The sequence below is a fragment of the Drosophila takahashii genome, chromosome 3R (genome assembly GCF_030179915.1).
Source record: "Drosophila takahashii strain IR98-3 E-12201 chromosome 3R, DtakHiC1v2, whole genome shotgun sequence".
Classification (NCBI taxonomy): Eukaryota; Metazoa; Arthropoda; class Insecta; order Diptera; family Drosophilidae; genus Drosophila; species Drosophila takahashii.
In genome coordinates this window covers 24,011,346-24,027,881 of record NC_091681.1, presented here as the reverse complement: position 1 = coordinate 24,027,881, position 16,536 = coordinate 24,011,346, and the positions used below count along the sequence as shown (strand labels likewise).

Sequence of the window (16,536 nt, the reverse complement as noted above, 5' to 3'; positions counted from 1 at the left end):
AGCTTGGCTGACAGCTGCAGAGGCTTCAGCTGCAGAATCGGGAACAGGATGAGATAACCCCGATTTGGCCTTGCCAGGAGCAGCAGCTGCAGCTGACTGATAACTGCAGCCATTTCCCATTTGTTTCGCCAACTGCCCCGCCTCCCTTTCCGCCTTCTCCCTTCCGCCGGCAGCCCTTTTCAAGCACAACAAATGAAATCGATAAGAAACTAAGCGGCTTGCCGGCGAAATTCCATTTCTTTTCGAGCGAGCCTGCAACTGCAGCTGCGGCTTAAGCTGCAGGATGCATTCCGCCATGTCTGCCGGCCAAAATGCGGCCAGCAGCGACAAAGACTGGCATGTGGCTAATAGGATTTGGCCGCCACATCGCCGGGATCGGGAGTAAAGGTGGGTGGTAAATGTAGTTTTCAATTGTCTACTCCGATGCACAAGGCCGCGGGTTAATGCAGCACTAAGCAGTTGGGAATTGGGCTTAGGGAAGGATTTGCCCAATTTTTTTTTTGGAGGCCACAGTCTAGTAAGTTACGCTAGGCAGTCATTTCACGAGTGATTAGAACAAACATAAATTCATACATTTTGATTTTTCAGTACAGTGTTTCAATATATTCATACTTTTTGATTTTTCAAAGATAAGGATTTAAATTAAGATTAAGATTTTTTTTAGTTTTTCTCTTAATAATATTAACAGTAAATTAAATTAAATAAAACCAATTTAAAATGGTTTATGGTTCATTAAATAAATGTTGTTCTTTTAAATACATTTAAAAACTAAAACTCTATCATACCCCTTATTCGATAGTAGGGGAGAGTGGGGGAATTTCGTCACAGGGGCAATTTCGTCACCTGCAATATCTCGGAATCCATAAGTCGTAAAAATATATAATTTTTTTGTTTTAGTCCTTCAAGACGGCCAGACACAACCAATGCATTTGTTTTGCACAGAAGGCCAAGATAATTAAGCTATAATATTAAATGTGTTTTAACAGTTCAAAAGCTACATTTAGTTCTCGACGAAATTTTTTCTGTATGCCACAATTCAAAAGGAATAAGATACACGATTTTTTATATAATACACAGTGCTATAATGTGCATTTCTGGGTCAGTGATTTTTAACATCGCGCCTAATTTCGCAAGAAAAATAATTATTTCTAAAAAAGTACGGTCTGGGGAAATTTCGCCACCCTACGCTAAGGGTAAATTCGCACCTATATTAAATACATATTTTTATATTTGACGAGCTGGCTAACGAACAGACTACCAGCAGCAGCAACAAATATAGGACGTCAACAAAAATGGTACGCTTGATCAGTGTAGCATATTTTCAGGCGTTAAACTCCCTACAGTTTTCAGGTGACGAAATTTCCCCAGTTGTGTGGTGATTTTACCCCCCTGTGTGGTGAGATTGCCCCAGTATATTGGTTTTACATTTTATTTTTTTATAAATCACCAAGCTAATTAAAAAAATAGGGGAATGTCACATTTTAAAGCTTGGTGCTAACCGCATCCAACAATAAAAATAGAAATATGATAACGTGTCTCAAGATGGACAAAAAATAGCTTTGAAAAAATGCTGACGAAATTCCCCCACTCTCCCCTAGGTAGAAAAATTTTTTTTAATTTTTAAAAAAATATATTTCAGATAACTTACTGTTACACAGTTCAATAATCTTTTAAAAGTTAACATTATGTTAGAACTAACATTTCGTGTTAGATCTCAAGAACTGTTAATTGAAGGTCTCCACTCTGTAAGCTTAACATTAAAGGACTTTTACAGTCGCCACAAAGACACAAGCTAACAGAAGCAGCATCCCGAACATTTTAGGAGCAAAAGAGAATCCAAGAGATATACCGCGCCCAAAGACATCGGCTGATAGCTTCTCTTTCGCAGTAGAACTCTATTTCAGGAATTCTCTTTAAATGACCAATTCTCTGGGCATTTTCCGAGTAAAAACGAAGCTGCGTCGTCGGAGGTCCTGCGACAGTATATCCATGGCATCAAAGAGTTGCTCAGAATCCGTGGCGGAATCCCGAATCCGGAATCCGCAGCCCGGAGTCAGTTTTACGGCAACTTTGGTGCGTAGCGGTACGAAGGGAAAACGCTGCCGAGCGGAGCGGTACGGTTCAGCTGTTGTTGTTTAACGGCATCAACAAAACACAAAAACACCGAGAACTGAAACCAAAAATTTTCAAAGTTTAAATTATTGTAAAAACAAAAAAATGATGTAAAATTGAATACACACACATCCTGTGAAATTATGGATTTATGCAAATTTTGACACATAACGAAAAATAGCAAATGCAACTGCATTGGCAGGCTGAAAAGCGCATAAATATTTCAAAAGTCATGTGTAGATTTTAGACATCCGGCGTAAAAGAGATGGGTATGTATGCGGGAAAGAGAGGACTGCACACGTGTGTGCATGTGTGTCATTTAAGCCAGTCAATGAAATGTTTGTTAATTATGTATGTGTATACATTACATTGCCATTAAGTAATTAACTCAGCTTCAAGCAGAGCTGTTTAAGTCACTATCGCTCTCTCACTCTCGCCGAGTGTTCATGCGTGTGTGTGTGTGTTCCATTTAGGGTTATGCCGCTGTATGTGTAAGTGTGAGTGCTTGACATTGTCCCTGTCGATGGGAAACATGTTGCGTATACGCCATGTTAATGCACAACAAATTGAGAGCAAATTGATATGCCAAACAACTGCAACTGTCAATGGGAATGGAAATGGGATTCGAAATGGAAATGAAAACGTCAAGTGCGAGCCGATATTGCCATTAATTTGATATTTATATTATAATTGGTAGACAGGAGAATTTCGAAGACTTAAGTGCCTCGGGGAAAAATGCTTGTGATTCATCAGCAAGTCAGCACAAAGCACATTTATCTAATTGCATAGGCTGTGCCTGCTTTTGCAACAATCAATTGAAGTCATTTCGTTTGATGTTTGTTTTCTGTTGTCTCCAGCATGCGAATAGAATTTTTGTGCACTTGCCTTGGTAGTCCTTGATTTGATTTCGTTATCTGTCATATGTATGCATGTTTGAGTGGCATTCTTGGCTTGGGGAATTGCAAATCATTCATTTCGGTACAAATATTTTTATTGCCCGGCATTTATTGCTCGGCAAGATCATGTCAATCAGCAATATAAATTGCACAGAAATAATTCAATTAACAAGTATTCAAACTCGTCTCAGGAACAGAACAATGCTATTTTGCTTTCTGCTTTGACAATGATTTGGTTTGTTTAGTCAGCTAAAAATGGAAGATAACGAATTACAGCTTAAGGCAAACAGAACAAAGCTTTGAATAATAATTTTGAATGAGCGTTTTTATCGCAGAATTATTGTATATTTTTTAAAACAACCTTTGGACTGATTTGCAAATTGATAAAAACTCAATTTAATTGTTGAAATTTCCCTAAAATCTTTAGATAAAGGATAAAGTCGACATATCCATTTCACAGTAATTATTAAGCATTACGTTTCACCTGCCTGTAAAATAAATTATTCCCAAAACAAGCATCCTTGGCTGTGCTATTTGGGCATTGATTTAAATTTAGCCATAATAATCAAATATTTAACTGATACACTTTGCAGTTGTTCCTTCCTTCCTTTCGGCCATTTCTGCCCTCCTGTCTGGTCCAATCACAATTGTAATTTGTTCGTTCAGATTCCTCGACTCCCTGCAAATTAACCGAATATTTTGAGCAGCCAGCAACCATCACACCTCCAAGGTCTGTCTCTCTGTCTGCTTTTTGTTTTCTTTTTTTTTTTTTTAAAATAAAGTGCCGTTCCGCAGAAAAACTTTGCCACGGTAATTTTAATAAACGCGTCAATGAAACCAAAACAATGAGGACAGCATCAGCAACAATAACAACAACATTAACGAGGGGAAGCCCACGAAAAAAAGAAGCCACAATTTGATTAGAGCATTAAAGGACTTTGTGCCGCAAAGCCCGAAGCGTCCTGCCGAGGTCAGGATGTCTGTTCGCCAGACTTTGAGATTTTGGCCTGGACCTCGGCCAGCTATGTGAATTTTTGGCTTCCGAGGCAGACAAAGTTGTCTGCTATATTTTTGAATTTTGCTTCTATTTTTTTTTTTTTTCGTTTTAGCTTTCCTGCTGTCGGAGCTGGGTGAATTTTTGAAACTGTCAACGTTTAAATAACGCTGACAATGACAATAAACAAATGCAGTGGCCAAACAGAATGAAAACGAAAAAAAATAGCCTAGAAAAATTTAATAAAAAAGCCAAACCGAAACTTTACAAAAGTCAGACATGTGCGGGTGAGGGAGAAAATACACCGAGGAAAATTCTTTAATTAAAGAATATTTTAAACGTTTTCTACATTAGTCCATTAATATATTTATTTTATAAAAAATTATTATTGTGAAATGTCCATTATTGAAATAATTTTTGGATAAATAGCTTACTATTCCTTTTCTCTCTGTGCACTGATGTCCGACGATGAATGTTTTTTGTGCTTTGACGCCAAAAAACTTTTCAAATTTAATAACCTTAAAACAAAAAGGCAATGTGAACGATTTCTGTTTGCTAACAAGGATTCTCCATTTATTTTTCTAGCTCATTGGCCCGCTGACCTGTCAATGGCATTTATCGATATCGAAACTATATCTATGTAGATGGACGGCGATGTAATCATGAGAGGCGGCGCGTAGAGCAGAAAAAGTTTTGGCCCCGAAAGTTTGGACTAATAGAAAATATGGCCGGCCATTGAGTTTGGCCAAAAAGAGCAAAGTTTGCTGCCGCTTCTCGTCCTTCGGCGTCCTGCGTCCTGCGATATTGTTCCATGTGGCCAGGGAGCAGGAGCTGGATCGAAATCAGCTGGTGACTTTAAAGGCGACTGGCCACAATGGACCTTGGCCGCTGGCTGCTGCAGCTGGGCGTGCACATGCTGCTGGGTAAGTTCACGTTAAAGCCAAAGTCCTGGATGCCACAGGATATAGAGAGCCTGTCCGCTGGGAGGTCCTCGGCCGTAATAATGAAAATATTTGAAACTTTTCATTTTATTGCCTTTTGCTTTTAATCCTTTGGCAAGCCGCCGCAAACCTTTTTTACGACAAAGTCCACGATGTCGGCAACTTTGTGGCTCCCTTTCCCGCTCACACACACACTTACACTATCACCATAGTCATTTAGGCATTTCCGTTTCCGCTCGCCGCTTTTGTGCATTTGGCTTCTGTGTGACCCGAACACGAAATTAGCATAGCAATAAATGTGTTTGTTTGGGTGTCGCCGCCTTTCGACCCGGCCAATGGCGATATTCTCTCTCTTCTGACCCAACTCGACCCGACCTCGACCGCATCAATTTATGTTAATTTTATGCCGCCGAAATTGTTTTTTAAATACACTTTTAATTATGGCCCAATGAAAGGCGGAATGAACCGAGACGGCCCGAACTTGGCATCGAAATAAAAATAATAATTTCAATTAGCTTTAATGTGTCTGCCGCAGATAAGTCGTGTTTTTCTTTCGATTTGTTGCTCGGGCAACGCGGCGGATGCGCAATATTTGACGTAGAAAATTGAAAAACATATCCTGTCAGGGGCTAAAGAAAGATTATCCTAAAAATAGATAGCTATTCCATTTGTAAACAAAGCTTTATATAAAAGTAAAAAATAAACTTAATTAAATCAAGAAAAGCACTACGAGTTTATTATCTCTAAATGTTATTTGAAACATGAATATGTTTACTGCCAACAATATCAATTTACCAAAGTTTATTCACTGCTCTTTTGTTATGCGCCACGTTAAAATTAAATTTCAATTGAATTTGCCTCGTTTACAATTTCCCCCAATTTATTGAACGATATTTGGCTATTCAAATTTGCAATATGCAAAGCATATTCATTACCCAAAAAAGAGTGCCAACAAAATGTCAAACGATGTGCACAGTTTGCAGAAGTTTCCCCTTTAACGAGTAACGAGTTCATGCATTGTTTGAGGTCCCTCAAATGGCAAGGACAAGGACATAGACACAGACATTGACAAATGCCACGACACTCGGCTGCGATGGCAGGACATTTGCATAAACCAAACATAAATGCGACAATCTCGGCCCGGAATACGCCTTAAAGGATTTACCCCACTGTGTGCAAAAACTGTGGCAATGAAGTCGAGAGACTCGCTCGCTATATTTTATTTGCACTTCTCTAAAATTTATAGACGCTCTTAAAATTCACTGCAAACACTGGCTGGCTGCTACGAAAATAAATATTTGGCTACAACAGTGGCAGTGGAATAGGATTCGAGGAGTCTCCATCCCCAAGTGCCATAAAGTTTATTTAAACAAATTGCCGATTTTATAAGTGTCTTCAATTTTAGTAAGTGTGCGTTTCCCTACCATCCCATTCCCTCCCTGAAGGCCGTGTAAACGATGCGATGTCTCTGCCATGTTTGCACACAAAAATTACACAAAATATCCTCCCCCAGAAAATTGTGCGGGACAGACATCCACATGTCATTTTGGCCAAGAGTCTGACAAAGCCGCTTGCCAATTCTTAAGTTGCAGTTGCGAGTCTCTCAAATCAAGTTTAAACTTTCACGCGTTTGCAGCTGCATACCAAATGGGATTTGGGGCAAAAACAGGAGAGCTGAGGCCAAAAAACAACAGAGCCACGCATCAGCTGAGAAATCTCGACCATGCTCTTTGGCCGAAGCTTTTTGCTGGCCAACTTGGTCTGCTCGTGTTGCTCGTTTAGCTGTTCTTGTTTTCTTATTTTTTGGTTTTTTTTTCTGAAGCCACTGCGCTTTGCTGAGATTAGCATCTTTATTTGTGTTTGTTTGCCGCAGCACAGCCCAGAGCCAAACGCCAAACTAAAACAAACTCCCACCTCGATCCAGATCCAAACTGGCGCCCAGAATCCAATGTCCCACTTGTCGTCGTTGGCCCCGCATTTGTATGCAAATTATAGTAGCCTGGCCCCTCGATTTTGCCGCTTTTCCGGCTCCTTGGGCTGCTTACTTTTTCCCTTGGTTTACTGCAGATTTGTCTGTTCGAGCGTTTATCGTTCGTTCGTTCGTTCGGCGGCAAATGCTTAAAGCGGATTTGATCAGAGTCGTCGGTACGAAAATCTAGGAAAAATACATTTCGTATTTTACCCCCACAACTATTCGGCTCCTAGAGTCTCGAGTCCCCATTAAAGCGGTCTCCGTCGGAGCCTTCCGAGCAGAAGAGCTTATTGAACTGCTTTTGGCCCTTGACTTTCATTAGAGCTGGCTGAGATGTCTTCTTTGTTTGCGGAGCTTCGTGGGCCACAGCCGAACAGCTGTGCCAGACAAGCAGAATGCCAAAATGGGAAGTAAACACTCAGGGAAAATCATGAACAAATGGGTATGGTTTTAAAAAAAATTTTCACTAGAAATCGCTAGTCACAAACAAGCTTTGCCCGGTCATTTTCTGGTTTCCACTATCGCGGTATTTAACCCAAAATTATTTGGTTCATTTAGCTTTAAAAGGGTAATTTATTTTCAAATACACATAGTGTAATCTAACCCGAAACAAATATTTAAAATAACTGAAATGGAAATGGCGTTCACAAATCATTTATAAAAGCCAAATAATTGTTTGGCAAAAATGTTATAATATTTTCCTTAATGTTTATCATGTCATACAAAGCTTAGAGTGAATTTCTAGAAAAATAGAATTAACCATACATATTATTAAGCTTCCTACGAAGCGAAAGTTTGTTTCAGCCAAATCTTTAAAAATTTCAGAAAATTATAGATGCAATTTTGTTGTGTTTATTTATACATATCGAAATTTTTCAAATCGGACCACTTATTTAAAAATTATGAAATATTATGGAATTCAAGCAGTGCAAGAAGTTGCTTTTTAATTTTAATACACCTTTTTGCTAAGTGCAGTGCAGTAAGCAGCAGCAAATTGATGTGCTGTCTTTTCTTGGCTGTCTTCCGTCGACTCGGTTTCATCCTCAGTCTGAGCCGGTGGTTCTTCTCCTGGTTTTGGTTGTTAGGCAGCAAAGTTCACTCAAGTGCGTTGATTGCCGTGCAAAAAAGTTTCGTTTGTCTGTATTTGATGTACTTATTTTTATTATTTACATATACAAGCAGGCAGGCAAGCAGGATCGTCACACACACACACACACACAACCGCAAACAACAGTTGTGTCCTGTCTTTTTAGTCGCGCAGGTGAAGTTTTCCATTTACTTTTCCTCTACGGCTGTCATTAAGCTGCGGTTGCCGCTGCCATTTGCAAATGTGTTTGCCATTGTCGTCCTTGTTGTTGCTCCTCTTGTTGTTCGGCGGCTGCTTTGACATGCTTCAAAGGACTCATGTCAGAAGATAGGAATCCGAATCAGAATGGGAATCAGAATCGGAATCAGAATCAGAGTCAGAATCAGGCAGGCACGCTTGTCTGTTTGTCTATTGAAAGTTTAAACAAGTTTGTCTGGGCCGTTTTCCCATTTTCCAGATGTTGCACCCTCAAACTCAAAGAGTTTTCCCCCGAAGGACGAACTCGAAAGAGCCGAAAAATAAATACTCTGCTCGCGGTGCCTTCGGCAATCGCAACTTTTGACATCCTTGCAAGTTATTTCAACTGTAAACTGCGACAAATTAAATTCACGAGTGTTGCAGTTGCAACTGTTGCTGCAGGTGCCGTTGTTGCTGCTGCTGCTGTTGCTGTTGCCCATGTTTTTTGTGTTGCTGCTGCTGCTGTTACCTAATGCGATTTGCGAAAATTATGCACAAGTTGTTGGCTTCCACTTGGCGACGTCTCGCGGATTTCTTGCTTATCATGCGGCAGTGTGCTCCAGTTGCAATTGCAACTTCAACTGCAGCAACTGACAGGGCCAAGATTATGGAAATTTTCGTGCCAGGCAACAACTTTGGCATTTAGCGCAATATAAGGAGCTGGAAAAACACCGCACCAACAACAACAACAGAAACCCATTGCAGCTAATGATATTAACCATTTTTTCCGGCATTTTCCCTTTTTTCCCTCTGTCTGTTTGCACTTAAAAGCGTTCTGCAAATTGTAAAAACCAGCACGCGGTTGCTTGCTGTTATTGCTATTGTTGTTGGCGGCAGCATTTAGTGTTCGTGTTTTTGTTGCTGCTGCAAAACTCTGTCTGAGTTTTAGTGCTCAGCATTTCTACAAGTTCATTCAATTAGGAGTTGTGCGTCGGTTGCTTTTGCCCGCATTTCTCCTTTTGCAATGCTTTAACTCGTGCCATTTTCATTTTCATTTTACTTGTGATAAGCTTAAAATGCAGAGCAGCGATTAAGAGTGTTTCTCAATTTGCAACAATGAATCAAGAGGAGCAAAAGCTAGGGGAAAAATGTAAATTATTCTTAGCAGAAATGCAGACATTATAATTTACAAAAGCAAGATAAAAAGTGGTTACATGAAAACTAACCATTTTTAAATCACTTCAAAATTAATAATTTATCTAAGTTATGAATTGTTAAAAAAATATTACTAAAAAATAAATTTTTGTATTTTATATTTCACATTTAGAGATTCATTTTTACTGATAAATTTACATATGTTACCTTAAACAGCAATTATTTGTATTATATATTTCATAGACATCTTTCTGCAAAAAATGAACCATTTTCTTTAAGCTTTTCATGAAATTTGATTCACCAAATTACAAAAACAAACTACAAATTTTACTTTCACAATCGAGGAACAAAATCAATCAGCCCAATTTGAAGCTTGTTCTTTTACTCGGCACTTATTCGTCCGTTAGGAAACCAGTTTTTCCCCCTGTCTTCCAAAAAAGAATCAAATGATAATTTTTTATAACCCCACAATCTCTGACAGGGAATTGCGATTCTGTGGGACTGGTTTAATGCCTCAATTTAAAGCAGACGAATGCAAAACATTTTCATTTCGTTGCCAGTTTTTCGTATTTATTCTTTTTTATTCAGCATTTTTATGGCATTTCTCATCATTTTATCTGACGTTTTTCATCTCGCTGCATGGGACTAACATTCTCCCCTTCTCTCTCTGCCCCTCTCTCTCTTTCCCGGAAAATCCCAACATTTCCACCCTGCCAGTTGTGCGGCGCATTCAGTGTCTACGTGTGACTGACATCAATGTGCCACAAATTGTTGATTTTCGTGATAACGTGACATTATCCTGCAGCTATGACATAAGTGGTCACACGTTAAATTCGGTTAAGTGGTACAAAAGCGGAAAGGAGTTTTTTAGGTAAGTACGGATATGGATGGACCGTTTTATAGTACATACAGTGAGTCACAAAACAATATTCGATATTATGAAAAATCAAAACAAAAATATACAATTAATTAAATTAATTAATTAATATGAAGGTTTCCACACAATTTTGATTTGATAAAACCACTGCTCATCTAATGATGTAATATATCCCACAAATATTTATTCATTAATGAAAATACGATTTTAAGTGGACCATTACAAAATAACTAGAAAGCAATTCAGTTTAGTCTGTCAAACGAGAACCTCAAAACAATTGAATATTTGTTTAATAAACCCATAATATGATCGCTTGACCTGATAGCTGTGAGGCCGACTGTTCCTGCCCATAATTTATGATATTTATTTCAACACGCAGATGTCAGATGCATGGGAATCTGGGCCATGGTTCCCGTGACCTTTGACCCCTCGAGTGTTTTCCTGTGCCAGCAAAAGCAAAGCACACGCACCGCACCCACAAATATATGTTCATTGTCGGCCGACTTTCTTGCTCAATTAATTATTAAATAAATTAATTTGCGTTGGCAAATTAATTTAAATGTTTGGCCAAACAGTGAGCTTCGAGCCCTTCAACGTTCGCTCACACACAAGGAAACACAAACACAAGTTGGCCGTTAAGCGGCATTTATTATTTATGCACACATCGTTTGCAGCGGGGCCCAAAAACGGCACACAACAACATTAATTGCCCAAAAGAGCACATATTTCGACCAGGCCAAATAAGGTGATTAAAAGGCCATTGGGCCAAAAGTTAGCCAGAAACAAGTGGCCAGATGACACTTAATTATTGTCAGCTCCTTTGACTGGGATGCGAAAATTGAAAATCTTCAGTGCCTGCCGAGCGTTTTGCTTAATTAAAAATGAGTAGAGCAGAGCACACAACATATGTATGGAACTCCCGCACAGAGAAAATCTGTGAGAAAAGCTGGCAAAAATGCAAAAAAAAAAAGGAGGAAAAAAAAACGAGACAGTTAGCGAGTCCCATGGGGCGAGCGAAAGTTTTAATTAGACAGCAGCACGTAAAAGTCAACTGGAGGCAAATTGCAATTCCACTTGCACTTGCCAGCCGAATGCAAATTAAGGCAAACACTAGTGCAACAAAAAGGCGAGCGAGCGCCAGAAGTTCACAAATAACTTGCAACATTTCTCTTTTCTTTGAGTTTTTGGGCAACTAATTGCCAATGGCTTAAAGTTCAAGGATTTCTTTGAAAATATTACTTAAATAAATCTTTTGTTTCATATATTTCTTATTAAATTTATGCTATTTTATTGACAAAAGACACTATCTTGTGTCATGAATCATAGAATATTTTTTAATTGGCTCTAGTTGGTTAGGAATTTTATTTGGCTAAATATAACATAAAAAATTTATGCACTCTAAGAATTGTTATTTTTGAAGTTGATTTCAAATCAGTCTGTTATAGTTTTCAATTTATTGTTTGGCTTAAGGATCAGCACACAAACGTGTCTCTTCTTTCTTTGGTAAAATTAATTTAATGTGTATTTTTGTTTGCCTTTTTTTGGGACCGAGACCGAACAAAAAACACTCAAACATTATTCTGCTTCTGTCCCAAACAAATCCCCTTGTAACGAGCATCGGACGGCGGCGGTTGCCGTTTATATTGCTTATCAAATTTGTTGATTTGCTGCCGCAGTTACCGCCTAAGCCGCAAATAATGCGAAATCGGGCCAAGGATCCCCTACCACGCCCCTTTTTCTATCATGGCTATTAACAAGTAGCGCTCGAAGGCGACTTATCAACACTACGGCAGCGCACAGAAGTAGGCAACGATTTTTTTGCCTTAGCCAGGATTTTATTTATGTGGTTTTTGTAGCATGGGGAAAGCCACTTGCGTGTGTGTGTGTTTGTGTGCTGGACAAGTTTTCCACTTGAACACTTTTTGTTGTGGATTCCGCTTTTTACATGTTTTGAGGCATTTGTGGGATTAATGAGCATCAATCCACAATACAAAACAAATTAAAGGGCCCCGTCACCCTTCAGTCTTCAACTTTGCCCCTTTTCGCATCGATTCGACCACTCTGGCTCCCGGTTTTCCACACGTCGAACCCACATTGGCAATCAGTTAAGGTTGAGTGCATGTAAGCCACTTGTCTGCGAGTGGCGAAAAAGAGAAACGATTCCTCCATTTCCTGGCCGGTTTGCGTTGATGGCTTTGAAAGCTTTTAACCCAAGCCTACGACACACATCTGTAGATTATCAGTTGGCTTTCCAAAGGGATGAGCGAGGAAGAGGTCCTTTGCAATTTGCGGCCACTTTGCCAGCTCATCTCCACACCCGCTATAAAGTGCTGTCAGCTTGGCTATTTTTTAGTGAAAAACTGCTTAGCCCGGAAGGAAACAAATTAAAGATTAGACTTTCAAAGGTATTTCGAGATTTTAAAAAATTTAGGAAGTTCTAATAAAACGTAAGAAGACACACAAATAAAATACAACCTTAAATTACTGAAACATAAAATGGAATACAAATGCCTACAACAATTAAGCAACCTTTTTTTTCAGAGTTTAGTTTACTATTTAAAAAAACTTTTAAATCTATACTTGCTTATTGTTAAAATTTTTAGAATATTTTTAGCTACTTTTATATAGTATCCAAATTAATCATCCCATCTTCACAGATACTCGCCCCTCACCCCGCCCACCTACATTCCGTTCGCGGTGGAGGGCGTGCAGCTGATCGATGACGGCAACGAGTGCAACGAATCCTCCTGTCGCGTGGAACTCAATTTATTGGGCGTCAAGTCGTCGGGCGTCTACAGGTGCGAAGTGTCCGGCGATGCCCCCCACTTTCAGCTAACTGCACGCGATGCCAACATGACTGTCGAAGGTGAGTTCAGTTAAGTTGTGGGTAGGAAAGGGCCTTAAAAAAGAGCAGGGTGCTTGAGTAATGAAATGCAATTCCAATTGTTACTCTTAAATTAACGAGAGTGGACCAGTGGGTAAGCCAAACTGCACAGCAACTCCACAAAACAAGCACGTGCTCAAAAACTATCTGCGGAGGCGTGATGCAAATGCAGAAAAACGCTGAGATCACTGAGAAAAATATATTGTAATTGTATAGAATAACATTTATAAAATATACAATTTTTGTAAAAAAAAAAAACATTTGCAACTTTTACAAAAATTTTTTAGTTTATATTTTATTTTCTTTCTTCTGTATATTATCAATTTTGTTCTGATTTATGTTTTGTTTTTTTTTTATATTTCATACAATTTCTTAAAAATTAGCCTGAAATATAATTATTTATGTTTCCATTTGCACTTTGTCTTTATTAAAACACACTTGGAATCTCCAGACTCCAGATTTTTTCCCAGTGTATAGGTGTATTTCTCGTTCGCGTATTCCCATCGTGTTTCCTTTGCTTCTGCACAGCATAAACAGAGTAAAATGTGTAATTTCCGTGATATTTTAATAGTAAACAACGGAGGAAGAAAACTGCAAGGAGCATGCAGGGCCGTTTGCATATATGACGAGCTGGCAAAGTGGCTGCCTCGGCAGTGGGTGGTGGTGCCTGGTGGGAGGTGGGTGCCTGCTGCACACGCACAGGATAAGCTGTGAGGCGGGAAGAACCGAGGCAGCCAGCCAGCCATTCAGGATGTGCTCGCGAGAGGAACAGTGCGCGTTCATAAAATGTAGCCAAGAGATGCATGTGATTCGCATCCGTACACACACAAACACACGAAGCACCCTTCCTGCTGCTCCTGTGTGTATGTGAGTGTGTGTGTGCGGCTCTGTGATTTACGGCAGCACTTTATGCTTAAAAAGGATATCGCTAAAATGAAAAGCTCCGCCATTGCCAGTGCCTCCTCCTTTCCTTTCCCTCCATTTTCCCTCGCAGCGTGTGCGTTTCGCCTTCCTCTTATTTTCGCTTTTACTTTTGCCCCACAGGATGTTTCTCTGCATGTGTTTTATGATCATCTATTTTTCCGCTGATATAAAATAAATATCTTGTAGATGCGGGGCAGTCATGCCTCGGGCTCTGCTGTTCTGCCGTTCTGCTGCTCTGCTGCCACTTTTTCCGGCGCTACTGTTGCTAAAATATTTTTAAAAATTTATCAAAAGCAAATAAAGAAGTTGGGCAAAACAAACAGAAGCGGAATAGCTGGAAAATAAAAAGCAGAGCAAAAAAGGTGCGCCATTTGCATGTGTAATGTGCGTTTAAAATTAGCTAAGGACGTAACTGAGAGCTGAGATGCACTCAGCCAGGGAAAAAGTCATCTGTCTCACACTCACGCATATGTAAGTGGGTTCCCTTCACTCTAAGGATACTAAATCTGGTGTTTCTTGTAGCTTAACTTGGCAATGTTACGGATTGTTAGACTTGTATGTTTGCAATAGTAGATTAATACGAGTATTTTAGGAACTCCTTTAAAATTACGAATTTATAATACAAATATTTTTCCAAATGTTCTGAATATAAGTTTAAAATATCGTTATATAAAATTTAAAAAAATCGTAACTATATTTTAAGATTGTGTACTCTAAGACAGCTTTTGTCTTTCAGCACTCCCGCAGAACAATCCACTCATCAGCAGCTTTCACTCAACTTACCGCTTCGATGACTTCGTTCAGGTCAACTGCAGCACCGACTTTTCCAGCCTTTTCACTCGGATCACCTGGTACATCAATGGGATAAAGGTAGGTCTTAGCCTCAACTATCTAAGCTTCAATAACACTTACGTTTTTGTTTAGGTTTCCCTGGTGGATCTACTGCCCAGTATTGAGACCACAATCGTTGCCCATGGCTACAGTATGCGTCGTATTGTTTCCCAACTGAATTTTTATGCCAACGAACCGCGTTTCCATCAATTGCAATTGCAAAAGCTAATCCAACAAAAGCGGACAATCTCACCTGCTCGTCTTGGCCTTGAGTTGCGTTGTGTGGCCGAAATCGATCGATATCCTCATCTTCAGCGCGAAGTCAGCATGTTCGCCCATCTCTTTAGAGACGAAATCGATCAGAAGAACCAGAAGCTGATTAACTCGAGATCAGGTAAGTCATTAAGGAACTCGTGAAAAAGCGTATACAAGGAATCTTTTATACAAAGAGAATTAAAATTATTTTTATTTATTTGTTTTCATTATTTTTGAAAAAAAAATTTTAACTCTGTATAAAAGTTTAAATTCATATTCTCCCTAAACTCTCCTTTAAATGATTTGAATTCCTCATAAAGCTCAAAACTTTCCACTAAAGTTTTCCCCAAATATAATAATTTCAAATTAAAACGTAATGACCAGAAAATGTGCAGAAAATGTATTTAGTGTTTAAAGTGTCTTTTGCCACCATTGCTTTTAATGCACTTGACCGCAATGTCAGCGGCCGCTAATTAAAAATAAATACGTTTCCACGCGGACTGACAGTCCGGTCGCGGTTTCGCTATTTGGACAATTTTTAACGCAAATTAATAAAAGTGTGACCTCTGACCCGTCGCCCCTCCCCTTTCATTCTCCTCCTCCACTCGGCACTCTATCTCAACCACTGCCTTTTTCTGTTGCAGATGCCACTCGAAACGCACAAGTGCAGCTGCTGGTGGCAATTTCGATGACGATAACCGCAGTGCGACTCTTCACACCGCTGACATTTCAATATGGCGCACGGAAGTCGGCGCGCTACAAAATGGCGGCCACGCGATGAATTTTCCCTTGTTTCCGGTTTTGATTGCGTTTTGGATATATATATATATTTGTTTTGAACAATTTTTGTAGCTCTAAGCAACTGAAATGCACGTGAGAATTTACAAACAAAAATCAATGTAATATTTATGTATAATTGTAATAAACGTCACGGAGAAAAATCGAGAGGGAAATAAAGTTAAGCCTAAGAAAGCGAATCCTGTAAATAGCCTTTAAGTGTGCAATCGAATTATAAGAACACAATGAAATCATCGTCAATAAACAAGCAAGCAAACAAATGTCTTCCTTCGCCTTGCTTTATTTTTCTGTTTGCTGACCATTTCCAGCCACGCCCCCAACTCTTTGCCGCCCTCAGTAAACCGCAAAAGTGCCGGTAAATATGCTGTTGGGCCCCCTTTTTCGGGTTCGCATTGCGCTTTATTGTTTCACTTACGTTTTTTTTTTTGGTATACTTTTTCGTTTGCCTTTTGAGGCACATGCCTCGCATGCCTTTGGGCATATCAGCTATGTGCGCCACGCCCACAGAGGCATTCCACGCCGCCGCCCCCGCCCACGCATCTCCATCGAATCGTCAGTCTCGTTTTCATTTCGCTTTTAAATCGAATTCAATGAATTCGATTGCAATCCCCCTTTGCATACGCAAGTTTGTGG

The 16,536-nt window shown here is 39.5% G+C and overlaps 1 protein-coding gene across 1 annotated transcript; it reads left to right on the top strand.

The window, feature by feature from the left end:
* The first annotated feature begins 2,183 nt into the window (after positions 1 to 2,183).
* Positions 2,184 to 16,149, top strand: beat-Vb (beaten path Vb). Its single transcript, XM_017157904.3, has 7 exons — positions 2,184 to 2,381; positions 4,588 to 4,925; positions 10,052 to 10,205; positions 12,869 to 13,077; positions 14,756 to 14,889; positions 14,944 to 15,244; positions 15,750 to 16,149. The coding sequence occupies exons 2-7, from the start codon at positions 4,877 to 4,879 to the stop codon at positions 15,884 to 15,886; spliced, it is 984 nt and encodes a 327-aa protein (XP_017013393.2). The 5' UTR covers positions 2,184 to 2,381; positions 4,588 to 4,876; the 3' UTR covers positions 15,887 to 16,149.
* Positions 16,150 to 16,536: the final 387 nt, after the last annotated feature.

Excerpts from the sequence above, each read along its gene's own strand:
- beat-Vb (XM_017157904.3), top strand. The coding sequence starts at position 4,877 with ATGGACCTTGGCCGCTGGCTGCTGCAGCTGGGCGTGCACATGCTGCTG. Across the intron at positions 13,078-14,755 it reads TGCCAACATGACTGTCGAAG|CACTCCCGCAGAACAATCCA; the intron begins GTGAGTTCAGTT and ends TTTGTCTTTCAG. Across the intron at positions 14,890-14,943 it reads GGTACATCAATGGGATAAAG|GTTTCCCTGGTGGATCTACT; the intron begins GTAGGTCTTAGC and ends GTTTTTGTTTAG.